The sequence below is a fragment of the Fonsecaea monophora genome, assembly GCF_001642475.1.
Source record: "Fonsecaea monophora strain CBS 269.37 chromosome Unknown Scaff57, whole genome shotgun sequence".
Taxonomy (NCBI): domain Eukaryota; kingdom Fungi; phylum Ascomycota; class Eurotiomycetes; order Chaetothyriales; family Herpotrichiellaceae; genus Fonsecaea; species Fonsecaea monophora.
This window is the reverse complement of record NW_019173988.1, coordinates 149101-174375: the sequence shown is the minus strand read 5'-3', so window position 1 is coordinate 174375 and position 25275 is coordinate 149101. Positions and strand designations below refer to the sequence as shown.

At 53.0% G+C, this 25275-nt stretch overlaps 11 protein-coding genes across 11 annotated transcripts; 5 read left to right on the top strand and 6 right to left on the bottom strand.

The window, feature by feature from the left end:
* Nucleotides 1-247: 247 nt before the first annotated feature.
* On the top strand, nucleotides 248-1019 carry AYO21_07474 (60S ribosomal protein L24; the record flags this gene model as incomplete). Its single annotated transcript, XM_022657429.1, has 3 exons — nucleotides 248-298; nucleotides 424-567; nucleotides 741-1019. The coding sequence occupies 3 exons, from the start codon at nucleotides 248-250 to the stop codon at nucleotides 1017-1019; spliced, it is 474 nt and encodes a 157-aa protein (XP_022510306.1).
* Nucleotides 1020-1872: 853 nt separating this feature from the next.
* On the bottom strand, nucleotides 1873-2445 carry AYO21_07473 (hypothetical protein; the record flags this gene model as incomplete). The annotated part of the gene is made up of 1 exon (XM_022657428.1): nucleotides 1873-2445. One exon carries the CDS (start codon nucleotides 2443-2445, stop codon nucleotides 1873-1875), a length of 573 nt encoding a protein of 190 aa, XP_022510305.1.
* A 400-nt stretch (nucleotides 2446-2845) lies between these two features.
* Nucleotides 2846-4056, top strand: AYO21_07472 (hypothetical protein; the record flags this gene model as incomplete). Its single annotated transcript, XM_022657427.1, has 3 exons — nucleotides 2846-2910; nucleotides 3003-3247; nucleotides 3341-4056. The coding sequence occupies 3 exons, from the start codon at nucleotides 2846-2848 to the stop codon at nucleotides 4054-4056; spliced, it is 1026 nt and encodes a 341-aa protein (XP_022510304.1).
* Nucleotides 4057-4820: 764 nt separating this feature from the next.
* Nucleotides 4821-7548, bottom strand: AYO21_07471 (hypothetical protein; the record flags this gene model as incomplete). The annotated part of the gene is made up of 6 exons (XM_022657426.1): nucleotides 4821-5750; nucleotides 5797-6323; nucleotides 6396-6986; nucleotides 7033-7334; nucleotides 7381-7467; nucleotides 7520-7548. 6 exons carry the CDS (start codon nucleotides 7546-7548, stop codon nucleotides 4821-4823), a joined length of 2466 nt encoding a protein of 821 aa, XP_022510303.1.
* A 609-nt stretch (nucleotides 7549-8157) lies between these two features.
* Nucleotides 8158-9241, top strand: AYO21_07470 (hypothetical protein; the record flags this gene model as incomplete). Its single annotated transcript, XM_022657425.1, has 3 exons — nucleotides 8158-8312; nucleotides 8366-9077; nucleotides 9140-9241. The coding sequence occupies 3 exons, from the start codon at nucleotides 8158-8160 to the stop codon at nucleotides 9239-9241; spliced, it is 969 nt and encodes a 322-aa protein (XP_022510302.1).
* Nucleotides 9242-10398: 1157 nt separating this feature from the next.
* Nucleotides 10399-12297, bottom strand: AYO21_07469 (hypothetical protein; the record flags this gene model as incomplete). The annotated part of the gene is made up of 7 exons (XM_022657424.1): nucleotides 10399-10463; nucleotides 10616-10655; nucleotides 10773-10958; nucleotides 11092-11121; nucleotides 11214-11746; nucleotides 11813-11918; nucleotides 12001-12297. 7 exons carry the CDS (start codon nucleotides 12295-12297, stop codon nucleotides 10399-10401), a joined length of 1257 nt encoding a protein of 418 aa, XP_022510301.1.
* A 773-nt stretch (nucleotides 12298-13070) lies between these two features.
* Nucleotides 13071-16014, bottom strand: AYO21_07468 (hypothetical protein; the record flags this gene model as incomplete). Its single annotated transcript, XM_022657423.1, has 5 exons — nucleotides 13071-13237; nucleotides 13425-14471; nucleotides 14522-15509; nucleotides 15563-15670; nucleotides 15727-16014. The coding sequence occupies 5 exons, from the start codon at nucleotides 16012-16014 to the stop codon at nucleotides 13071-13073; spliced, it is 2598 nt and encodes an 865-aa protein (XP_022510300.1).
* Nucleotides 16015-16878: 864 nt separating this feature from the next.
* Nucleotides 16879-17477, top strand: AYO21_07467 (hypothetical protein; the record flags this gene model as incomplete). Its single annotated transcript, XM_022657422.1, has 4 exons — nucleotides 16879-16956; nucleotides 17013-17108; nucleotides 17159-17346; nucleotides 17405-17477. The coding sequence occupies 4 exons, from the start codon at nucleotides 16879-16881 to the stop codon at nucleotides 17475-17477; spliced, it is 435 nt and encodes a 144-aa protein (XP_022510299.1).
* A 202-nt stretch (nucleotides 17478-17679) lies between these two features.
* Nucleotides 17680-19153, bottom strand: AYO21_07466 (hypothetical protein; the record flags this gene model as incomplete). The annotated part of the gene is made up of 2 exons (XM_022657421.1): nucleotides 17680-19081; nucleotides 19134-19153. 2 exons carry the CDS (start codon nucleotides 19151-19153, stop codon nucleotides 17680-17682), a joined length of 1422 nt encoding a protein of 473 aa, XP_022510298.1.
* Nucleotides 19154-19453: 300 nt separating this feature from the next.
* On the top strand, nucleotides 19454-21523 carry AYO21_07465 (hypothetical protein; the record flags this gene model as incomplete). The annotated part of the gene is made up of 1 exon (XM_022657420.1): nucleotides 19454-21523. One exon carries the CDS (start codon nucleotides 19454-19456, stop codon nucleotides 21521-21523), a length of 2070 nt encoding a protein of 689 aa, XP_022510297.1.
* A 715-nt stretch (nucleotides 21524-22238) lies between these two features.
* Nucleotides 22239-24269, bottom strand: AYO21_07464 (hypothetical protein; the record flags this gene model as incomplete). The annotated part of the gene is made up of 6 exons (XM_022657419.1): nucleotides 22239-22286; nucleotides 22394-22655; nucleotides 22758-23380; nucleotides 23434-23687; nucleotides 23762-23948; nucleotides 24012-24269. 6 exons carry the CDS (start codon nucleotides 24267-24269, stop codon nucleotides 22239-22241), a joined length of 1632 nt encoding a protein of 543 aa, XP_022510296.1.
* Between the last annotated feature and the right edge of the window lie 1006 nt (nucleotides 24270-25275).

Genomic DNA, 25275 nt, shown 5'->3' with positions numbered 1-25275 from the left:
GACTGATGGTACCTCATGAAGAATATCAAGAAAAAGGGGCCTCTGAAGCACGTGACAATTTCAATGACACTGCGCTAATTGTGTTCTTGCTCGAACGTAATAATGATGGTTCTTGGCATTAGCTAAGGCGCGCACACTGCAGAATTGCAACTCCGCCGCAGACTATTGAACGCCGACTGCGTTACCAACTTTCCATCCCACTCAACGAACCATCGAAGACTAGGTACAGCATCAGTCGAACGTCAAGATGCGTACCTACGACGACACCTTCAGCGCCACCAAGATCTACCCTGGCAAGGTCAGTATCCCTGCGCCCACTTTGGCCTCGAGCCTCGCGGGAGAGCGAGACCTGGACGAAATTTCGCAACATTCCCCATGACACGCTCGTTCCCCTTGACAAGCCGAGTCTGACACGTTTAACAGGGCAAGCTCTACGTCCGCGGCGACAGCAAGATCTTCCGATTCCAGAATGGCAAGACCGAGTCCCTTTTCTTGCAGCGCAAGAACCCAAGAAGAATAGCCTGGACCATGCTCTACCGACGTATGCACAAGAAGGGTATCTCAGAGGTTAGTCTCGAATCAAACCCGTCGTTTTGCCTATGGCGGAACACCGCGAGATGGGTCCGGGCATATTGAAAGAAATATCGAAAAAGAGGAGGGACGGCCAAAATGACCACTCGTCTCTCACCCCGCACATTTCTACACGACACCTGTATCACTAACACGCCTTGCACATATAGGAAGTCGCCAAAAAACGCACCCGCCGCACGGTAAAACACCAGCGAGCCATCGTGGGCGCTTCCCTCGATGTGATCAAGGAGCGCCGCTCTCAACGCCCAGAGGCCCGTGCCGCAGCCCGTCAAGCAGCGATTAAGGACGCCAAGGAGAAGAAGGCTGCCAGCGAGAGCAAGAAGAAGGCCGAGAAGGCGAAGAGTGCAGCGAACGCAGCGCGGGGTCAGATCACGAGCAAGCAGGGCGCCAAGGGTGCACCGAGCAAGGTGCAGGCCAAGAGCCGATAGACGGTTACGGTTTTGCGGTGGTTCAGTGCGTGTGGGCGGAGATGGAGGCCTGAAAGGGATACGAGGGAGTCATTATTTCTTTCGCGACGAAAAGCAAGGCAGAAACCCTGGCAAATGGCTGGTGGGAACCTTCGCAGTCAGTTCGATGGCGTCAATTGAAAATGTGGCTCACACGAAATTCCGACGAGATGAAATGTGCTCCTCTCAATAAAGAGGCGCTGGTTGCTCGTCTTGCTGCAACGGCACCCACGTTGTTGGCGCGGCTCGGTGAAATGAGTGCTTAAAAAATAGGACAGGAATTGACAAAGTCCGGATCATCACTGTTTCGAAGCCTCTTTCGAAGCCTCTTCTCCCGCTACTCGATTCCCACGCTATAAGGACAATTCTAGTGCGTGACATTTGAATAATTTTCAATCGTGAAGCGGCAGATCGTGGCCTTCAAGTCACGACCGTCTCTTGGACAAACTCCCCACCAGGCTTAGACTCGCATCTTAGACTCATCGACACGGTTTGCGTCCTGGCGCCATTTCCCGCTTTCCACTTTTCTCCCATGAACCAGGTCCACACTCTGCGTGTCGACGGCCAATGTTAAGCCGACGTGCCCAGTATGTACTGGTATAAGTTCGGGACCCTGTTGATTCGATCCCTCTATAAGAGGCCTCTCCACGAGCCATTCGAGCTTGCACATACGCAAACATCCGGTGGCGGGTCAGAGCCCAGGATCATACACCAATCCAGGGATATGCAGAGGGCCGGCGTAGCTGAAGATACTGTTGTGAAGATAGCTGGACAGACTTGCCGTCCAACAAAACCCCGTCTTCAATGAGCATCAAGGTCATGAGGGATTGAACCCTCAATCGCCCAGACTGGTTCCGAATCGATCCACAAAAAAGTCTTCGACCTTCTGCAACACCTGCCTGTCACTCTGCTTCTTCAGTCGCGTCGCCTCCGTGTCCGGGAGCTTCCAGTTGTTGACACCCCACCACCACTTCCTGACCCTTGCGCCCAGGCTCTGGCCCTGGAACTTGGTCCCACGGTTCCAGTGACGCCATCCGAACATGAGCAAGTTCCACAGTATCCCCTGCGCCAGCGGCAAAAACACTTGGTCGCGGATGGTGATGAAGGCGACCTTCCAGTTGGTGTCCGCGGACTTGATGCTCGCGAGGTAGGATTGCTCGAAGCGGAAGTCGGGGATCGGGGGAAAAGACCGGCTTCGGGGACGTGCGCGGATGATGTCGCTGGGTAGGGTGGACTCAGAGCCGCTTAGGGAGTGTGAGCGAGAACGCGGGGGGGAGATGGCCTCGACTTCGCCGGGGATTTTCTGGGACGCGGCCGTCGAGGGGTTGATGTCGTGCTCTGGAGATGGATCGTGCTTGATGTGGGCGCTCTGTATAGTGGAAGCGATCTCGTTGGCGACGGATGCCATCTTGGCCGAACGAAGTTGCGGAGGAAGAGATCTTTCTCACGGGCGAGGCAAAGGACGATGGAGTTGGAGTTGGTTAGGATTCGTAGCCTCGCAAATCAAAGTTGAGAGAGAGCCCGTTGAGAGGTGGTGAGAGCTTGGACCAGGGAAGATATTCGGCTAAACTGATCAATGCACGACCTTTTGGAATGCCCCACACCGATTTTCAGTTCTTCTGGTGATTCTCAATCCTCACGACGAAAAACCCAACTTGATGCTGTCGACAAGGTGTTTGATATCTGCACGACCACGGATTTTACCCTTCCGGACTTCCTCTTCCTCCTCACTCCTTCGTACATTTTCACCCTTGTTTTCTCCGGCTTCATCGCTATCTCTGGGCCCTCTGCCCTCCCCGCTCCGCAACATGGCGACCAAATCCTTCAAGCTGCTCTGCTTGGAGAATCCCCTCCTAGACATCCAGGGCGTCGGGTACGTCAATAACCCTTGACCTGCGCAAAAAACCCCCCCGGCATTCCCTAGGCCTCATCATTGGTAACACTTAAAACCTCATGACTCTGTAGTGATCACGCCATGCTTGAAAAGTACGGGCTGAAACTGAACGACACCCTCCTGGCGGAACCCCACCAGATGGGCCTCTACGACGACCTCATCCAGAACCGCAACGCAAAGCTGATCCCCGGCGGTGCAGCGCAAAACACCGCCAGAGGTGCACAGTACATGCTGCCCCCGGACAGTGTCTGGTACATCGGTTGCGTGGGCGATGACGAGTACGCAAAGATCTTGAGAGAAAAGTGCAAGGAAGAAGGTAGGTACATCCGTCACACCACTGTTTGCTGGTGTCCTACACACCAAGCATGCTCTCCCCCTCGAGCGGATTAGTGACGAAATGGCCCTCCAGGACTGCACGTCGAGTACCGCGTCGACCCTGCCACACCCACCGGGAAATGCGGTGTCATAATCACAGACCACCACCGCACAATGTGCACGCACCTCGCCGCCGCCAACGAATACAAACTTGAGCACCTCCTCGAGCCGCGGATCTGGAGCATGGTTGAAGCGACCACCGTGGGCTTCTACGTCGGTGGCTATCACCTGACAGTGTGCCCGCCAGCGGCCATGGCGCTCGCGAAACACGCCGCCGAGACAAACAAGGTCTTCATGCTGAGCTTGTCGGCAGGCTTCATCCCCCAATTCTTCAAGGATCCGCTCGCCGAGATTCTGCCGTACTGCGACTTTGTCTTTGGGAACGAGAACGAGGCCAAGACGTGGGCCGAATCCCAAGGCCACCCCTCTGACATATCGATGCAAGAGTGTGCCAAACTGATGGCAAAGCTCCCCAAGGTCAACACAAAGAGACCAAGAGTGGTGATTGTTACGCAGGGCACAGACCCAACTATTGTGGCCGTGGCCGAGGCAGGAAAAGAAGAGGTGGAGCTCAAGGAGTACGCGGTGCCCGTCATCGACAAGAACCTGATCAACGACACAAACGGCGCCGGTGATGCTTTTGCCGGTGGCTTTTGCGCCGGTGTGGTCCAGGGTGATCCCCTCGAGGACTGTATCAAAAAGGGCCAGTGGTTGGCAAGATTAAGTCTGCAGGAGTTGGGGCCCGCGTAAGTCTTTTTGCTACCGTCGCTACCTAACCTAACCTGTCTCTAACACATACCCCCTCTGCAGATACCCTCGGCCGAAGCAGACATACAAGGCTTGAATGAAAGGTCGCTTCGGATTGAATGTTGCATGAGTTCGGCGTTCCTGTAATCCCTTTGAAGAATGTACCACCATGGGCGCTTTAACAGCGAGAAAGGTCTAATTCAACAAGACCTCCGGACAGTATGTCAGACATGATGCCACGTCTTTCACGACTTGTTGATATGGAAACTTGATGCCGAAAACTAGAGCCCGAAGTGGCATAAAAGGAGATCCCTCCTGAACCAGGAACGAGAATAGAAGCCAAAAGAAAAGAGTCAAGTTTGATTTGACCACCAGTCTCTCTTTGCCTCTCCTCGGAACTTGTTCACAAGCAAGGTTTCCCTGCTGGACCTGAACGTTGTCAATGCTGCTGCGTCCAAAAGTCGACGCAGATCCCGTTAAACGTAGGTCCGCATAGTTGTCCTCAAACTTTCTTCGAGCCCGGGAATGCTGTCACAAATATCAACACCAGTTGATTCCGACGCCAAGTTTGCAGGATCCGCAACGAGGCGACTTCTGAGGGACTAGTCAGTCAGTGTACGCAGGTATTCGGCGGATAGGAATAGATGCCCTCGTAGCGTTCCATCGATTAGATCGGCTATGCGATTTTGTCTAGTTCTCGCTCTGCTAATTGTGGCGCTCTCGGGTCGATGCACGGGAATTGGAGCAAGCGAGAAGAGCGCGCAACATCATCCTGCCTGACCGCTATTAGGGGCCCGACTGCTCTTGGGCCGCGATTCGCCGATAGCGCCAAACGGTGAGGAATCTGGAGGTCTGGTTGAGATAGCGTGATGCTGCACAGGTACTGCGCTGCCAAATGAAGATCGCCACGGTGACAGTTGAGGTTGTCCCAAGTCATTCGCTCGGACCCAGGTGTTCATATTTGTTGGGGTGCTATAGTGACTCGACATTGTAGGCTCAAAAGACTCCAGTGGTGACGTCCGCATTTGCACCTGATCCTGCATGTGCATCAGGTGGGCCTGGAACTGGGCAGAACTGCTGAGACGAGCAGGTCCTGGTGTTGGTGCCGGTTCGGGAAAACGATGGGCGGTGCTTGGCCGGGGCGATGATTCGGGGGTTTCGCCTGGTCGCGGTGCAAATGGAGTGTTCAAGATGGAAGGCAGAACTGCGACATTCACTGCCTGGTCCAACGCGTTAGGTTGTGATGCACTCGATGGCTGCTGAATCCGCTGTACGAGGTCTCGAGCAGTGAGGGGAAGAGGCTGGGATTGCGATATGCTTCTGTGGGTGAGCGCTTGTGGTACTGATGGCGCACTCGCTGTGGGCGGCGGAAGATCGTACATTACGGCTCCAGAGTTGTTGGCATGTCGGCGGGCTTCGGACCGCATGAGATTATCCACCATGTTCTCCATTCTTGAGGCCATTGAGTTTTCAGCCTCGAAGGTCGCCGGTTGTTGGCATGTAGCTTGTACCGCAGGAATGTCATGCTGAGACGTGCGCCCAATATAAGTGCGGACGCTCTCAACAGAGGGAGCAGAGGCAGATTCCGCGTGGTGTGCCACTTGGTCTTCAAGTCGTGTAACACCATCGGTTTCTTCAAGGTAGATGAATCGCATGTGTGCGAACGTGAGAGGAATAGGCAAGGACTTGAAGCCACCCTATAAATGTCAGCGAGACTTAGTGTGCGTTGCGGCAGCGGCTCACCTGTTTACGAGCTAGTAACATTCCATCTGTGACTAGGCACTTGAGTCGATACAACATTTCTTGCTCTGGATTCCGAGGGCCAAATGCTGCATCGCTGTGCATCTGTTTGGTGGCTCCCGTGCGATCACAGAGGCGTGTCTTCTGGACGAATGGACTAAATGCAGAGAACCCCCTGGTGTCCACATCTTCGTCTAGGAGGTATTGAATCTCAAGTCCAGCTTTCGGAGGAAATGTCTGCATCAGGACATTCAGGACGTTGACATACAACGGCCACACTTGCCGCAGAGACACGACAAGGCTCTCGCTCGCTAGGAGGAGTTCGATGGTCGTCAATAGCCACCCACTGTACAGCCTCAGATGAGGAAGCATGCGGCGCATTACGGGAGGGACTTGAGGCAAGTCTTCCGTTGCGTCATGTTTATTAGTAGTTGACTTTGCGAGTTCCTGCAGTTCGTCGAGCAAAATTCTGAGGAGTAGGAAAAAGGTTTTGACATTAAACGATTGGAAAATCTCGAAACTCCGGGTGCCTGCAGAGCTAGTGAGTATATGAAAGAAACAAGACAGCGACCCTGCTCGCTCCAAGTTCTATTTCTGCGCACCTTTAACATTCTGGGTCGCAGACTTCTCTGCGGCCAAGTTAACCAAGACGAGCTTTCGGAGGATTGAAACTTCAGATCGGTCTCGAATTTGGTCCTCTAGAAGTCGAAGAATCTCGATTTGCTGGTCCCTCTGATCGTCTGGGTCACCTCCGAGACAGCTGGCGTGAAATATCAGGAAGCGGTCGTGGAGGTCGCGGCAACCCTCAACAACCAATGCGGCATTGGAGATGGGCTTGCCTTGGTTTGACTTTGACCTGAGCTTCTTGCATTCAAGGTCCAAGTTCTGTTTGGCTTGTGGAGCAGGGTTCTCGACGCAAATGGCTCGATAGAGATAGTAGACAGCTCGCAGATGGTCCTCGTCAGCGAGAGCTACAACAGCCAGCTGATGATAAGATCTGCCGTCCGTAGGATTGAGCGTGGCCGCCTTGTTATAATAGCCAACGGCAGGTCCCCAATTGCGTCGATTTGTCTGCAGTTCGGTTTCTCGATATCTCGAGAGATCTCCCAGTTGCACAAGGGCTGAATAACATGAATCAATGAGCTGTTTCTTGAGGGCATCGTCGACTGTCTGTGGTGGGTCTGCGGAGAGAGCTACAAACGTCAGCAGATAACGGCAATAGGCTGAGAAATGGCATACTGTCCAGCTTCATGCCTTGAGCAATCTCCACTATCTCTGGGATATCCTGAAAGGTCGAGGCGAGTCGCTGGATATACTCTCGGTAGAAGCGCTGGCTCGACTTGATAAACTCCAAATAGAGCTTTTCGGCTTTGCGACGTTCCACGACCTTCTTCTTGCCTTCTCCTTCACGGAAGTGGGCAAGGTATTGCCTGAACCTTGAATTGACCTTGGTATGAGCATTCCACAGGCGGTCTTCGACTTTCTTGCCGGCGGCGGCTTGGAAGTCGATCAAGAGGAAGTCTTGACATGCTGAGCGAAACCTGGATTCGTGAGTGAGACATCCTTTCATAGGTTGGTTGCATTCACTTTGCCAGCAAGGATTCGAGGCCTTGAGTTACAGGCTCTGCGCGAAAAAGGGTCTGTAAGAGATCGGTTTCTGTACGATTTACATTCCTGTAGAGATCAGTCAGAACGGTCAGGCTGTGCGAGACGCAGGGGTGTGTACCGGGACGCCTGTACGGCGATATCTTCCATGATGGGATTGGCGTAGGGAGACCGGTCATTGCGACCGTTTCTGCCAGTCAGGACGAATGTCTGGCGGAAGTCGACCAAAGTTGAAGGTTGCGTTCCATTGATACTTTTTTTTCTCGACTTTGTATAGTCGAGAAGAGAGGAGACGGGGGGACGGTATAGGAAGGTGCGGGCAGAACAAACAGTTTGGAGCAGCTCAAGCCGCAATCGTACTGCGTACCGAGTTGAAATCGCAAAGATCCCGTCCTTGTGAAAGTGCGACTTCTGCAAGGCACACAAGCAGCCTGAGAACAGGTGGGGATCAAGGCGCAGTTGGGGTCTGCATAGCTTCTCTTAATGACTTACCGTACAAAAAGCTCCTGTGAAGTATGCGGCCAAAAATGCAACCTGATTTTCTGCGATTGAGATTGACTGACGAGAACAGCTCTAAATTTCGACTGAACTGTTGGTCCCGTCTGCGAGTTGCATCTCTCAGTCCACTTTCGCCAGTCTGACTGGCGTGTGTACATGTGCGCTATGCCGCCCTCTACTAAACCTCTCCGTCTCTTCAGGACATGGCGGTCCTTGCAGCACGCACCCCTCTGCAACAGATGCTTGCAGTCACGACGAACTATGGCTACCCAAGCGGTTGTCGCAAACCCAGAGCCTTACGTTGAGCTTGAGCAGGAGTCATCCCTGGTTCCTATGCAGAGTTCGAACCCTAAGACCCGAGCCTTTGATCCTCTGGCTTTTCCGAAGTCGAGAAAGCGACAGCTACCCCCCAGCAGGTATTTTCGAGGGCATCCCCCAATGGTGTCGAAGATGTACTCACTCTCTGCAGGTATCGATTCCGAAGTCCCAGATATGATCGCGGCCCAATGCATCCCCATCAACCTCTCCATCCTTCAGATCCTGCCAGTCGAGAATTTGTCCCTGGCCCCTTTTCGTCGCCTCGAGTCGAACTCGCCTATCACAACATCATTGCTCCGGATTTCATGACAATGTGCTATCAACATACGCCTCCCGGCTTCCGGCCTCCGGAGAAGGGTCCTCGTTTACGCCCGTGGATCGGAGACAACCCATATTTTGCCAACAGACAGCTGCGTGGCCCGCGTGGTGGAGACGTGCTGCGACTACTGAGAAAACCCATTACCTTTCGAAACGTGCCGATGGTCGAACGGGTCACGGTGCACGCGTACTGCAAAGGGGCGCTTAAAGGAGGCTCGGGCTATCTTCATGTCGCAGGTATGATTCTACAGGCGATCACGAATCAAAGAGTGGAGGTGCACAAGGCCCGATCCAATGAACAGGGGTGGGGTTTGATCAGAGGCCGACCGGTCAGTCTCACAGTAGACTTGAAGAGTGAAGACATGTATCATTTTCTGGGCAAGATGATCAATGTTGTCCTGCCTCGTATCAAGGACTGGAATGGAGTTAGAGCCACGACTGGAGACAACAGCGGTAACCTTTCTTTTGGGTTGACGCCTGATGTTGTTGCCGGCTTTCCAGAGATTGAAATTAACTACGACGCATACCCGACAAAACTGATCCCTGTGAGTTTCCCGGATTTGTTTCGACATGCCCGATTTATATTTTGCTAATTTGCTTTTTTCAGGGTCTTTACATCACCATCCACACCACTGCCAGCTGTGACAAAGACGCCAGACTCCTCCTTCAGCAACTAGGGATCCCCTTTTATGGCAAAGTTGTGGACTAGACTTTTGTTGTTTTACAAACAAGGTATCGCCAAGTGGGTGATGGAGGCAACGTTGTGCCTCGCACGACATCCTTATGCACTCCAGTCTGCAATGAGGTATGCTGTTCGATTCGAGACGAGCGGACTTTTGGTCACTTGGATACTGTCATCTTGAGCACCAAAGCCCACATCTCAAAGTTTGCTACCGAGCAGGAGTGATTCCCGTGACGATTATTGGAAGTCGGGAGTTGAGGACGAGGAGTCTCCAAAGACATTGTTAGCGCCCACGTCGTCGGCCGATGCGCTACTCCTCAAGATTCAGACAGCCACAGATATTTGGTGTCTATCCCACAACCCGAGCCTTGTCTTGCGCCCACGCCACACACCACGACGTTCATCGTATGGATGCAGGGCATGTGTGGATTGGCTACAATGTACAATATATCAAACAACCCAAACAAAATATCGTCATTGCCACATATATATATGATCTCTTCCTCTTTTGTTATCACTTTCTCTTTTACCCTCGCTTTTCAATCCCACTTGTCAGTAACCTGTGACCCAGTCGCTTCATATGGATTATATGATTACATGGTATGAATTCAATGTCCTCTCTCAATAAGAGCGAGCGAACGCAGATTGCGCAACCATATCCCTTGAAATCGTTCTTATATTTGTCTTTTGTCTCTGTTGAAAATTCATCTACCTATGTACTTGGTACATACGAGAATACTCAGTACGTCATCCATCGCGGAACTGCAGATGGGCTTGTCGCGGTCGAGACGAAGGGATAGACAGAAAGAGGGGAGCTTCTGGTCAAATTAATCTGAACTCGACTGAACTCGACTACACTGGCAGAGCTGTGGCAGAGCTGTAGCAGAGAAGATATATATTCTCAGGTTACATGGTTTGGGAAGTAGGCGGCAACAGGTGGGGAAAGGGGATTTGTGGCGAAATGTATAGATAGATACCCATATACCTATCTGTACAAGACACTTTCTCCTGTTGCGCGGGCGAGTTATCCTTGTGCAATTAATATCCTCCTGTCCCTCTCCCTCTCCCTCTCCTTCTTTCTCCGGCTATGCTCCCGACACTCTCATTCCCATTCCCAGTCCCCTTGTCCTTGCCCTTGTCCTTTCATTCCCTCCCACCGGCGCCCGGCGCTGATCTCTCTTTTCCTACTTCAAATTCTGGATAAGACCGGCCTCGGTCTGTGCCCAGAGTCCGAGGATCTTCGGGTCACCTGTAAAGTTGGGGTTGTCGAGTCAGTTCTGCTTCACACAAGAGGATGGATGGGTTATAAAGGAAAAAGGTGAAGGGGAAGGAGAGACGGAATGGAATCATCAAACGACTCCGAAGAGAAAAGAAAAAGGGGCAGGGAAATAAATGTCATACCGAATGGCACAATCTGTGAAGCAATGATGCCGCCGAGACCCTAGAGTTGGAAATTCAAGCAGGTTAGCCAAAGAGAATATCTCCCTGTAGGAAAAGGCCAAAGTGAGAGACAGGGAAGCGGTCGACAACAAGTCAACCCACAAGAAGCCAGACGTACCCTCTTGCGATCAGCCCACCAGAACAGGTTGGGCAAACCCGCCCACCAACCCGTCCCTTCACTGTGGACGGCCGAGTCGCGCAGATGGAGGAAGAAGGTCAGTCCCCAGCCTTGCGGGATGTCGTGAGGTTCGGGGTACAGCTCCGGAAGGGCGTTGGACATGTCGGGTTTTGGTGGAGTGATAGCCTGTGCCCAGTCAAGTCAGTCTTCAAGATGCGTAGATGTTCGAGGAACGGAATTCCCCATCCTCCTCGGGAGCCGGCGGTAGTCCACAACCGTGGAACGAACCAGCATCTGTCAAAGGGGAAACAACCCTCACCTGTCTTCCAAAGTTCGGCATCTCAGGGATCTAGAACAGGCACGATGTATCGTCAGCATCAATCATCTCGTCCAAAGGGGCATTTCTTGTCCCCCTCTCGGGTCTTTTGGATCCTCTCATACCTGATTCGTGAACATGGTCTCGACCGTCTCCTTCTTCAATATCCTGTTGCCAGTGCCAGGATGCACTCCATCGTTCAACAGCATGGAAATAACCTGACAATACTCGGTCGGCTTCGCGAACGCGCCCGCTCCCCCGGCGTGGAAGGTCCCGTCGATCTCCTCCTTGGTCTTCGCATAAAGTGGCCTTCTATTCAAATGACCGTTGACGTACAGGGAGAGTTTCCCGTCCGGGGCTCGGTAGTTCATCCACGCGAGGTCGGCTTTCATTTGCTCGTCGGGGAAGAACGTGATGTGGGTGATGCCCATGGGCTTGAAGATGTGCTGTTGGAAGTAGTCGTTGAGTTTGAGGCCAGACGCCCGTTCCACAAGTTGTCCCGCCCAGTCGATGTTGATTCCGTACTCCCACACTTCTCCCGGTTGGTTTACGAGGGGTTGGGTCAGATAGTCGTGGTAGGACCCGGAGAATTCATCCAATCCAAGGGGCCCAGCCCAATCATTGAGGCGCTGGTCAAAGAACGAGTACCCGAAGCCGGCTGACGTAGAGACATATTAGTAGGGAGATGGAAGGAGAGGTAGAAAAGGGATAAGAGACAGCTTACCCGTGTGGGAGAGCAGCATTCTCAAGGTGATGCCTCTCTTCTTGGGCACCAACTTGCCGTTCTCATACACTTGCACAGCTTTCAACTCCTGTGAAACGGCGATCGACTGTCAGCTTCCGCGTCGCTACGTGATCAACCACCTCCAATCCCTCTCACAAAATGGCAACCCGGAAATTCTCAAGACATACCGGACACAGCTTTTCCACCAGCTCTACATCGTCCAACGCCAACTTGCCTTGCTCGACGAGCTGCATACACGCAATCCCCGTAATCATCTTGGTACAACTAGCGATCCAGAACACATTGTTCATGGTCATGGGCTGGGACTTTCCATGGCCCACTTTTCCGCTTGCATGTTCGAATATGATTTCGCCTTGTTTGTTGACGGCAGCGAAGACTACCCCAGGGGCACCGTCGGGGTCAGAGGTCAAAGCATCGATCTGTGCCTTGAGCTGGGGCACTGCTTCCGCAGCTATCTTTGCCATGGTGGAGTTGTTGCGTCAAAAGGAAATGCAGAGGGGTAGGGGGGAAAAAAAGCTCTTAATCAGTGAACAAAGCAAGGTGGGTTTAGGTTCGAGTTTGTGCGCCCAGTCATGCCTTCAATCGACCTGGGGCTCTCTCTCTATATATACATCTTTTCTTTTCCCTCTCACAATTTGTAAAAGGAGGGGCGAGTGCCGTCTTCTGCTGCACAGACCCTCGGCCAGAGACCGGATCCGCAGCGCCGAATGGTCGCAGCCAAAATCAACACTGGCTTCAAAGTAAATACGAAGAGGGCACCAGACTGGTCGGATGCTGAACATCGGGTTGGAACATCATTGGTAAGTCCCACGCCGGCAAAGAGGGGGAAAAAGGATCCCAAGGGGGCGGAGGGAAGAAAAAAACCCCCGCATTTCTCAAGATTCGATCCAGTCGATGGCGTTACCAGAGCATTGGCGCTGTAAAGGATCTCCTCACTCCGAAGCAAAAGCCCACATGCCTAAAACATCTGGTAATATTCCGTCATGTCAAGAGTAAGAAAGGACCTAGAGAGGGAACCTTCTTCCCGAGCGAGAATGATGTTGGTTTTTTCTCCATAACCGATGCTGATAGCGCTGATCAGGTGCTGATTGTGGTTGACTTAAAGAATACAGCACTAGTCCGTTTCGGGTAATCGCACACTCTGTCAGCCTCGTCGACTCGAGTTACAAGGTCTACAAGGCCGACGACGACAAGCATATATCGCCTCGTCTACGCACAGTTGGAACAGTGTTGACAGCTAAGCTTGAGGGAGAACTGCGGGGAAATCTTCATAAGCATTGAACAATTCTTCTCTGTGTTCTATCTGTTCGCCCAACTTGGCGATATTGGTCGTGGCCTGTTCCCTTTGCCGTTTGCCTCCCATAACTGTTGAGAAGACATGGCCGGGTGAATAAGAGAACACGCCTTCATCGTCATCGTCATCGTCATCATTGCCAATCGAAAGTCGTCATCGACAGCTCATTCGCACGAGGGTTCCGTCCGCCAGTCCCCGATGTGCAAAGTATGAAAAACAGAAACAATGCCTCGCGTAACAGAAGGCGAGTTGCCGTCCAATATCACATAACAACACACTCTCTATCCGGCTTCTCACCTCGCATCTTACTTCTTGAAATCCGACTGCGGCTCTTTTCGCTTCTATGTGTTCTAGATGGCTGATTTTGAATTTGAAGAGAACTTTGTTTTGGTGCATTCGGCAACGTTGTATGCAGTCCTTGGGTTTCGCCGTCTTGCGTAACTGGCGTGCTCCGCTCAGAGACTTCCTTAACATGGACCTCGGCCACGTTTTGGTTGTCCAGTGGTAAGATTTCTCGACTTTTCCTTTTGAACTTGGACAGCGTTCGACTCAAACTACCACTCTCACTGGCTTTACTCTGCGTTCGGGACAGCGACTTAGGCCGCGGCGTGCTAGATGGATCTCCGCTGTTTGGCACAGCCAGGGACGCTCCATTTGCGTGGTCCGAAGGCGGTTCCTGGAACGAAATGACACTCGTCCTCCTGGTTTCTGTCGGCGACCGTCCTCTGAGTTCTTCTAGGTGAGTGATATCAAAGCTGGGCCGGCCTGACGGGATTTGGTTGTCTGTCAGAGCAGAGTCACTCGAAACTTCACTGACTGATGCATTGCGTTCCGACACCGAGGCCAGCGGCTCCTCTCCTACCGCGATACTCCCCGGGTCTCCCTCAATGGGAAGGATCTGGTAGAAGAGCAGGTAGGGGGTTTCTTCTCGGAGGGCTTTCTCGATGTCGACAACAGTGATGCGCTGTGGAGCAAGATCGTCGAATCTCATCCAAGTCTTGGCTGTTTCTGGGAGCTGCCCATCAGAAGACCATGGTGGAGCAGTGCCTCGCACAAGAGCAATATAATGCCCGGAATCGACGGAATTGCCGCGGTGGCAGACGACAGACTGTAAGGAGAGCTTGAAGTTGCCGTGAAGGCCCCCGGTCTCTTCCATTCGATCATCCTGAATGAAATGAGGCACCCCTATTTCCACTGGGATATCCACCTTCGTATCAAGCCGAATTGCTTTGCCGTTGGCCGTGAAAGAGTATCTCTTGAGGCAGAGCCCGAGGACCGGCCGTTTGGATGAGAAGTGAGCAGCAACTTGGGCATCGTTCATAGGTGCGTTGTCGGTATACCAGGCTGAAACATTCTCAGTTAAAGCCGCATCAAGTCATGGGAGTCAGACTTACGAATCAGGCTGAAGAATTGCCACGCAGGCATCATAACTTCTTTCCGCACGCTTCCGACGCGCGACATGGGTGCAGAGTCCTTTGTGTCGATCGGAGCCAGCGATGAATATCCACTTTCATTTCGTGGTGGTATGTAGCGCTCTTGGATGATGCTAGGTGCGCGAGCACGGTTCGCTCCTGGTCTGACGGGGGATGCGTAGCTCGGAGAAGGGGAGAGGGGAGTAATCGGTGATTGGTCACCATCCAGCTCGATAGTCTCGACGTGGACGGCACTGCCTTTGCGCATGGAACTTATTGTTGACCGTCGCTCTAGATACCTGCGGACCTCGATCCGGTTGTTGAAATATTCCTCGAGACATTCCTCAAGAGTGATTACTGATCTGTCGCTCGTCGTGTCCGGAGGGATAGCCACCTCGAGAAGTCTTTCGTTGATGAATTTGTGGTCATCGTTGCTGTCTTCCTTACCGGTATGGTAAATGTCCATTTTCAGGGTCATCAGGGGCAGTTCGAGTTTGCCCGTGATGAAGGAAAAGGCTTCCGACGCATCTTGCTGGTGCAGCTCTCCAGCCTCCGGCCACCCGCATTCTGCCAAAGAATCCTGTATTACTTTTGTAATGTCGGTCGTGATTAACTTTCCGGAGCGCAGGAGGTTCACCCAGAGGCGCAAAAGGAATGCGAGTTTGTTGCGTGCTACATCGTCGAAGGAGTTATAGAGCATGGCTTCAAAACTGTCCAGCCGAGAGAACATGGAAAACAGTGTTGAATCGAGAAAACACGTCACTCCCTGTCGGTTCTGTGCACCCAGGAGCTTCGTTCTTGGATCGTACTGCGTGACAATGCCCTCCGAGGCATCTGACATGGCAAGCAGGAGTCCATATGCAGCATCGACATCTCCACTGACACCGATGGAGCGAAGAGCCCACAGGATCTGAGTGTCCCTTAGAAGCACCCCTTTGGAGTTGAGGATTCGAAGGCGCAACGTCTTGATCTAATCCAGCATATTTAGCGAATTTTGGTCAGACCGGAACCGGGCCATCTTACCTTGGGCTCCTCGGCCGGAGTCGCAGGGGGGCCGTGGGCGTCAAAGAGGCCATAGAAGTCAGCAGCTGAGTTTGGATCACTCGCCTTGAGGGCAAGTTCCGGGCTGGACTGTGAAGAGATACCAGTCAGTACGGGGTTGGGCGACGGACGGAGCCACGAAATACAGAAGAGGAATCCCTCTCCCGGGCGGGAGTACATATTGACAAGCAGAAACGTTGCACATTCGACATGAGTGCTAGCGGTGGGAGATGGCGCAGGAGAATGAGAACATCTGTCGGGGCCACATCTGCAGGAGCAGAAACAATAGAACTCACGGTTGAGAAGGGCTTCCTGGCTAGAGGATGAGAATGGTGAGGCAAGTGGTGGTGATGGTGTTGTTGGTCTTGGTCACCGCGACCCCGATTGCGCTTTCCTTCGCGTTTGGAGAGGAATCTGTTGATGCCACTGGCCATGGCGACGGCGTTGGACTGCGGTGCGATCGATTGTCGATGGTTGCTAGACACGATGCGGGGAGAATATTGTTGTCATCTCGGGGGCATCGACAAAGATTCGTGGCCGAATTGGGACAGCCGGGCGTTTATCTGTCCTCGTCTTGTCGGGTGGACTTCATGCAGATCATGTAGGGTCAGTTTATGACAGATGCCTGGGGGCTATGGACGGCGGTAAGATCGCATCTTGCGGGTATAGGGACGTCACAGGACGCTAGGAGTTGTATCATAAGTGCCTCTTTTCTTTTCTGTGCCTGTCCCGAGGGGTTTTTATGAGTAAAGAAATCTCAGCTCAGCAGGTCTGGCTGGGTTCGTCCAAGGTGCCCTTCTTTTTTTTGCCCCGCGGGACAAAGGCTAGGCGAGGCGATGCGATCTGTACGATACAGGGCGACGTGGGCAACAAGGTGTGCGACAAGGGCGACAAAAAGGCGCCTTGGATGGGGGCAGTCATGGAGGAATACGAGTAATATTCGCCCATGCCCGCACCCACATCCACTTCCACCTCCACCCAGATTCAGAATCAAAACGCCAGAAACGCCATCCTCGGGCGCCAAATCCACCAGCATTTTCCCGCCAAGATCGGAGCTTGAGCCCTGGAAACCGACCCTTGGGTGCGTTGGTGTCTGGATTGACCAACCCTGCACGACCTCGCTTCCTCCAAACCTGCGATCCTCCGAAGCCAATGAGCTGCGAGCCACCTTCCGTACAAACACAAGAGCAAAATACGGGTAATCACTGACCATCTTCCCTGACCTCGACGGCGACATCAACCACACCTCCACGTCCTTCGGCCGCCGCCACCCTCTCGACCCTTTTGGACAGTTCATCATGTCCACCATCACCCGTACCCTCCGCAACCTCTGGCGGGTTGGCCTCCGCGACTATGGCCACCAGTTGCACTACATCGTACGTCATGGTCATTTGCAAAAACAACTCGATGGTGGGTTCTGACTGGGTTTTAGGGCGACACAAAAGCTGGGACGTTCATTGGAATGGATAGATATGGCAACAAATACTACGAGAACTTGGTGGAAGAGCTGCCCTTGCGGACACGATGGGTATGGAGCTGTGAAGGTGGTTGTGCCGTCAAAGACTAAAGAGCTTGCAGGTCGACTACAAGGACAGCGAGCTTGATGCAAGCCAGATCGACCCGGGCTGGCATGCCTGGATGAGCTACTTGGTGGATAAGCCACCCGTCGAAGACAAGATCATGCAGATTGGTTTGCGGCCATGGGAGAGCAAGGAGCCCAAGATCAACTTGACTCAGAGCAGAGGAGCTTATCGTCCATATTCTACGTGCGCGAAAACCTGCCAGATACCCCCAGTTGAAACTGTCAATTGACTTGAGATACAGGACCAAACCGAAGTACAGTGCATGGGATCCCGTTGCAAAACCCCGAGAGGGTGCAACCCCGTCGGCAGGTTGAGGCATTTGAGAATGAGCAGAGTTTAAATCAGACATATAAGCCCGGCTGATGCTACTACACCTTCGAGTCACTGTACAGATGCATCCATGAGGAGTTTGCGGGTTACCCAATAAGAAGAAAACGTTTGTCTATCATTGGAAGACGGGGTATCTCTGATGATGCGCCACATTAAAAGCCATTTCCAGCGCCATTTGTTTATCTTTCATGCCCTCGTTGTCCGTTGGTATATCCTTGCAGGCCCCAGTTCTGCCCGGACTTCATCTAGCTGTTGGAGGCCGTACTTTTCATTCCCGTTCTTCCCACGTTTGCCTTTGGCACCCTTTCGTTTCCCTCCGCCGGGGTTTGCTTTGTTCCAATCACCAAGGAAGCCATCCATCATGCTGTCGAAATCCTCTCGCACAGCGCCTTCATCTGCAAAGCTGGTGGTGGACAGCTGTGACATTTTGGACCGGCCAGTCATCCCCGAGGCCAACGACATTCCACCATCCATGTCATCGAACTCGTCGCCCTCCTCCAGCGAATACATCTTTTCCACCTGGTCAAATCGGGCGTCGAGCAGTTGCTGGCCAGAGGTCCGCGCGAGAGAGGAAGACGTCATGGAATAGGCGCTGGGGTTGGTCAAAGCACCTTTGCGCTTCTTCTGCCGTAGAGGAGTCCCGTTCAGGGTATATAAGGACGGTGCTCTGTCCTGGATGGCGGAGGCAGCAATGATTGATTCGGCGGCCTTGGGCGGCGCTTTTCGTGCATTATCCCGTTTGAATTTGGCAAAATCTCGCAACCAGTCTCCGTCTTCTGCTGCAGCCGCCTCTGCGTCCGGAGCGGGCAATTCATTCACACGGTGTCCGTCTTCTGACACCTGAACCGTTGGTGTTAATTTCACTTCAGACGGCTGCTCTGGTGCCTTTTCGGTGACATCTGACTCCCAACCCTCATCATCGTCCTCGGGATAGTTGGCCTCGAATTCCTCCAATTCAAGCTCCCCATTGCGACCATCTTTCGCAAGGGCAGCAAAGATATCTTCCTCGTCCTTGTCATCCACATAAGCATCGTCGTCCAATGCCTCCAACACCTCCCTCAGTCTCGGGTCCATGTCGGGTTGAAACCCCGCGATCTCGTCCGGGACATCCTGCTGGTTCTGGTACGTCCTTGGCCTCGTCGACGTTGAGAATGTTGAATACATGTCACTCCCTGCCACACTTTGACCATCGTCGACCGACAACTCTCGCAGTGCATCTTCCAGTTTCATCGACTTCGCTTTGCCTTTGCCCTTGCCCTGGATTCTCACAGGCACCGACTCCACAAAATGTGAGTCCCCTTCCCCTTCCCCAATATCTCGCAAGTGCTGCATGTAGTCATAACTGGTGTCATCATAGTAGATCCCGTACTGTGCAGCCTCGCCCTCATTTTCCCGCATGTCCTCAAAGTCCAGGTCATTTTCCAAATCGGTCAAGTGTAGTCCTTCCTTGAACTCAGGCTTGTAGGAGGATGAAGCGCCAGGCCCAGAGACCTGGTATAGTGCCCGCTCGCCAGCGGCTTCATTGTGTAGGGCTGGGTCGGTTTGTGGGCGGTAGAGTAACTGAAAGGTTTGTGCGTTGTTCTTGTCGCTGTGCTTTTGTCAGTCTCCAGGTCTATCGCAAGGAAGGGTACGAAACCTACATCCAGCGCTTTCGAGGCATCTTTGTTTTGCTATCCCAGGACACGAATTTGGTAAGCGAGTGTGGTGTCTGTGATGTCTGTGTCGGTCGACTTTGGTGGGGGGTGGTGAAGTGCCTGCGGAAATCTAATTTTCTTAGAAATTTTGGCCACAGCCAGCGCATCCATTCATTAATTACTGTACATATGACGTCCCTCCGCATCCATTCAATTTTCCATTCACCACCCCTCCACCTACACGAGGTCTCGCGACCTCACTTTCATTCGCAACATCCTACCCAATCTCTCGCTCTGTTCTTCGAAGAAAACCTCTTGTCGACAAAATGGTTCTCCCAAAGAGCAAGAACAGCGTGGGGCTGGGCAATAGCCTCATGAACGACCGTTTCGGACGAGGCAAAGGTTCAGATCGCAAGAAGGTGTCTCAAAATGGAGTCGTTAGGACGGATCACACAACAGGCCAAACATACGTAACGAATGCCGCAAAGGAAGCATCGTGGGTGAAGATGCGCAGCGTCACCGAACAGGGCGCCCTGGACGAATTTCTTTCCACGGCCGAATTGGCTGGCACCGACTTTACTGCGGAGAAGATGAACAATGTCAAGATAATCCACTCGGACCAACGAAATCCATACCTTTTGAGCGCAGCGGAGGAGAGGGGTGCGAGGAGGAAACATGCTCAGAACCGGGGAAGGTTGACAGTACCCAGGCGGCCGAAATGGGACGAGACAACCACGCCCCAGCAGTTGGACGAACAGGAGAGAGCAAGCCTGCTGGAATGGAGACGGGGCCTTGCCGAACTTCAAGAGAACGACGACTTGCTGATGACACCGTTCGAGAGGAACATTGAAGTATGGCGACAACTGTGGCGTGTGATCGAGCGGTCCGATTTAGTGGTGCAGATTGTGGATGCGCGGAACCCACTTCTATTCCGAAGTGAAGACCTGGAGAAATATGTCCAAGAGGTCGATCCGAAGAAGAGGAACTTGTTGCTGGTCAACAAGGCAGACATGATGACTGAAGAGCAAAGAAGGGCATGGGCCGAGTATTTCCACGCGCAAGGTATCAACTACAAGTTCTTCTCTGCTCATCTGGCCAAAGAGATGAACGAGGGACGAGATGCGCTAGAGGAGCTCGATGCCCGGCAGATTCAGCAACAGATTGATCGCAACTTGCCGGAAAAGACAATGGTCAAGAATGTTCAAGATCTCAACCTGAAGGAGGAAGAGGGGGAAGAATGGACTGACGAAGAGGAGGCGGATGAAGACTCTGAAAGTGAAGAGTCGCAACCTGAAGTTGGCGATGTTGGATCACAGTCCAGAGGTCACACGTCAGCACAGCCTGACACTCAGATCCTCACTGTCGACGAGCTCGAATCCCTCTTCCTCGAGAACATCCCCGAAGATGCCACTACCGACCGAAAAACTACGATTGGGCTGGTTGGTTATCCAAACGTCGGAAAGTCCTCCACCATCAATGCTCTCCTCGGCTCGAAAAAGGTGTCAGTCTCCTCCACTCCTGGCAAGACAAAACACTTCCAGACCATCCACCTTTCAGACCGCGTGATCCTTTGCGACTGTCCCGGTTTAGTGTTTCCAAACTTTGCCACCACAAAAGCCGAGTTGGTCTGCAGCGGCGTGTTGCCGATCGATCAGTTGAGAGAATACACCGGACCTACCGGCCTCGTTGCACAGCGCATCCCGCAAACATTTCTTGAAAATGTCTACGGCATGAAAATCAACACGCGACCAGTGGAGGAAGGTGGCACGGGAATCCCCACCGCATCAGAAATGCTGAGAGCGTATGCTCGCGCGAGGGGATTTGCCACGACAGGACCAGGAAGTCAACCGGACGAGTCACGCGCGGCGAGATATATCTTGAAGGATTATGTGAATGGGAAATTGCTGTATTGCCATCCTCCACCATCGGGCGACCCAGACACGGACGTGGAGGCCTACGGGAGGGAATTCAACGAGAAACTATACGACTTTGCGCATCTGCCTGCCAAGAGACAGGCGTGGTTGATCGCGCACTCTGAAGAATCTGGCCTCGCCGACGGCGACGCGGAAGCGGCATCGACCTCGTCGTCGTCGCAGCAGCGTGCACCCGCCCCCGTGGAGAAAGGGACCCGAGCGAAACGGCTCGACAAGGGGTTTTTCGGTCCGGGTTCCGGCAACGCGGGACACCTCAACATGCCCTTCAACCACCAGTACACGGAGCAGGGAAGGCAGCAGTTACAGCAGACGAAGCAGCTGACGGGTCGCAAGGCCAAGACGATGGCGGCGCTGGAGAAGGACGTCGACCCGGCAGAACTGCGGATGAGCAGTAGCAAGAAGCACTTCAAGGGCGCGCGGAGGAAAGCCAGGACCGTGCGAGCCGGGGAGGAAGACGACTAATCTGATTTGATTGGCGATACCTGCGGTAATGGAGTTATATAACTAAACAAAAAGTGGCATTTTTTACATGACGGCGATGCTCGAGAGGGGGGAATGTACAAATGAATGACTCCTCCCTGGCCTGGCCGGGCCTGGGCCTAGGCCTGACGGGTCTGAACTGCTCCGACTGAAGTCCTGTAAGAGGTCTCGTAAGAGGTCCTGGTCCTACATTTCACCCCCTTACTTACCCAGTGTTCTATTCTATTCCCTGTTTTGTTCTTTCTTTTTCGTGCGCTCTGATGAATCCCAAGAGTTGACATTGTTGTATTTCATTCATTCTCTTTTCCGTTCCTCTTATCGACGTTTCTATAGATTCCAAAAGCCAACCTGTGGCGGAGACCTTGCCTGCATGCCTGCATCCGTGCATCCGTGCCTCATTGTAAAGCCCGTCGATGTCAACGTTGCCATACCGTACTTGTCCTCACGCTGCCGCTCAGCGTGTCTCTTTAACAAAAGCAAAAAACGGGGGGAAAAAGACGTCCTAGATTCATCCACGGTAGAGGACAGCTCCGAGAAATAACCACCCCCAGGCATGTATGTATATATGTATGTATGTATGTGCCCAAGAAACGACGCAAAGAAGGGAGGAAGAACCAGACCCAGGCAGGGATTGCGGAATGGGGACGTTTGGATCTCTGCAAAAGCACTACAGCGCTTCAGCTCTCCAACTCTTAACTTAGGTGTGCCGCGCCCGTTTGCTGGCGTTGCGGAATCTCTCGCCAAACTAGATCGAACAGCCAGAAGGGAGTAGAGTCAGCCTAAGCAGCAGGAGGAGGAGGAGGAGGAGGATAAGAAGAAAAAGTTGGTTGTAAGACGACCAGATCTACTTACAAAGTAAAACAGAAACGGGATCGGCACGTACGCCAGCCCCAGAAAGCCCAACAGGCTGCTGGCCCAGTGGACGCCCAGGTTGTGGTACATGGCCGGGGCGAACAAGGGGAAGCCGGCGCCAAAGGAGAAGCGCATGAACGCCGAGCCGGCCATGACCGAGGGGATCTCGGTCGGGAACGCGTCGGGGAGGTAGGTCAGGACCGAGTTGACGATGATCAGGGCGCCGACGGCGAAGAAGCACGTCCCGATGATGGGCACGATCCTGGTTTTTTGCCAGTGATTAGTATGCGAGTTTGTGGGGCAAGTATGTGGCAGGAAATGAGAGAGGGAGAACGCAAGAAAGAACCGAGGAAGAGTGATTTACCAGTGCACATCTTTTTGAGCACTCCAGCCAAACCAAAAGAGACAGATGGGGATCGTGGCCGCAGTGACCATCGCCGGCACCAGGCGCTGCTCGGGCTTCATGATGTGGCCGTCGTCGTCAAACATCCTCCGTTGCACGCCACGGTCGTACCAGATGAACGGTGGGACGCAACAGAGTGCACCAACAAAGAGTCCGAGAAACGACAGTCCGGTCTGCCCTGCGTTGAATCCGTAGATCCCTTCAAAGACGAGTGGGAACGCGGTGAACCAGATGAACAACAGGCCGAAAATCAATGCGACCCATGTGTGGAGGAGAAAGACGAGTGGCTCCGTGAATGTCAGGATCCACGGACGGATGATGGTGAGATATGCCACCTTTCTGACCGTGACGTTCTGATAGGCGATTTCACCCTCGCTCATGAGCTTGATATTGCCTGTCACGCGACGCAGTCGATGGGCCCGTCGATACAGGATATTCTTTGCGTTGACCTCCGGCAGGAAGAAGAACAACATAATGACAGCAAGGCCGGAGATCCACATCAGCTCCCATATTGTCCATCGCCAACCTTTCGCCTGAGCGGCAAAGCCACCGAGAAGCGGACCAAAGACGGGACCAAAGATCTTCTATCGATTAGCATGTTGGATCGAGCGACAGTGGAAGCAAGGAGAGAACATACGGCTGCGACACCCCAGATTCCGATGGCCAGTCCTCTTTTCCGCGGTGTGAAGATCTCTGCGATGGAGGCGCCGCCGGTGGCCAGGGGAGGAGACCCTAGGACACCAGTGATGAACCGGAACACGATAAGCATGGGAAGATCGACAGCCAAAGCGACAGGAATTTGGAGGAGGAGGAAAGCTAGCAGTGTCCAAACGTAGATTGGCGTCCGTCCGATCGCAGGTGCCTCGCTGAGGGGTGCTAAGGTCATCGGTCCTGATCGCACTGTTAGTATGGGAGTGGAGGGTATTGCCGACTCTTGGTATAGGACGGATCAATGATGCCATTACCTAGTCCAAATCCGAGCACAAAGACGGTCAGGGGAAGTGTTGCAGGTATCTCGCCAATCCCAAAGTCCTTCATAACGTCCACGACGCCAGCAGTGTACACGGACGATCCCACATAGACCGCAAATGTCAAGTAGCACAGCTCAAAGGTGATTGCGCATTTGGTGAAGGGTGACCAATTGAGAGGGTTCTGTAAACGGACATCAAGTCAGTGCTCAGTGGTATATTGCGCTTTGTCGTCTGGATATCTCACCTCTGGGTCGTCAGGCCCATACCACCCAACAATATTCGGGTCTCGTCCTTTCTCAGATAGCTCTCCATCGCCTGGACCAAGAGTGCTCGCATCCGAAGCGGGTCTTTCAGGCGACGTCTCTCTTCCCACGGCAGGCGGGTTATGTGAGAACTGTTCTAGGAGAGCAGGGTGTTTTGTCTCCTCATGCGGTAGCAATTTTCCCTTGGATAAGTGCCGTAGCAAGCGACCAAAGAGGGAGTCGTGGATAAGCTGTGACATGGCTGCTTGATTCGTCCCAGATGTGATCAAAATTGCTGAATAGAGCATCTCGAACACCTCTCAGTCGGGGATGACATTGGCATATTTATTCTGATCATCGGAGTTCGTGTCGTCGTCATCACCTGAAATTGCCGTTTGGCCTTGCATGTTCTCGTACCACCCACACCTCTACCGATCTTCGACAATCGATATGTCAATACACATTGCGATGAATGTGGTGGTCAACACCCAACACTGTTCCTGACAGATATTGCCGTTATGATGTCATACTTCAGCATGTGGTAGGATTATCACTGGTTGGTCTTTGCATTGGACCATGCTGTCGACCAGCCTCGTTCTTTCGGTCGCCGAAAGCGGTAAATGAAGGTCCTGGAGGGAACAGGTAGGTGTGAAACATACCCAGCATCTGCCTGAGCCAGGACATGCCTGTTCCAAGACTCGGCTACCGTGGAGAGATGCCTGGCTATGGTTTGACATGGAGTGTGGAAGGACAGTTGTAACTGTTGGTGGTGGTGATGGTGGTCAAGGTTGGTGTGGCCGGCAAGGCTGAGGACAACCATTGACTGGCGTCATTCAGCCTCGTGTTTCAGCCTCGTGTCTTCCAGAGATTCCATTGGTTCACTTCAATCTGCCCATATTCAGCATCAGACTTCCACTTGTAGATAAAACCATCATGAATGTCTGTACCCGCTAGGGACCAACTGCCCAGACTCACAATGCCAACCCCTACAAGAACGAGATGTCCGGTCACACGGGACCCCAAGCCGCTTACCGCATTACATTCACCTGCGATAGGTGGGCATCAATGGCCCCTGGACCCCGTGTCAGCACCATTCTTCTTTCGCTCTCACTGGCCGCATCTTGACAAGACAGCCACTTCCCAAGAAGTTCAGCCGCACCGAGTCTAACATATCAGGTTGAACCTAGCCTTTCGCTGGATGTTAATATTAGATTTCTTAGTCAGCCCAATATCGATCCCGACGACATGGTACCTGGGTTGCCTGAA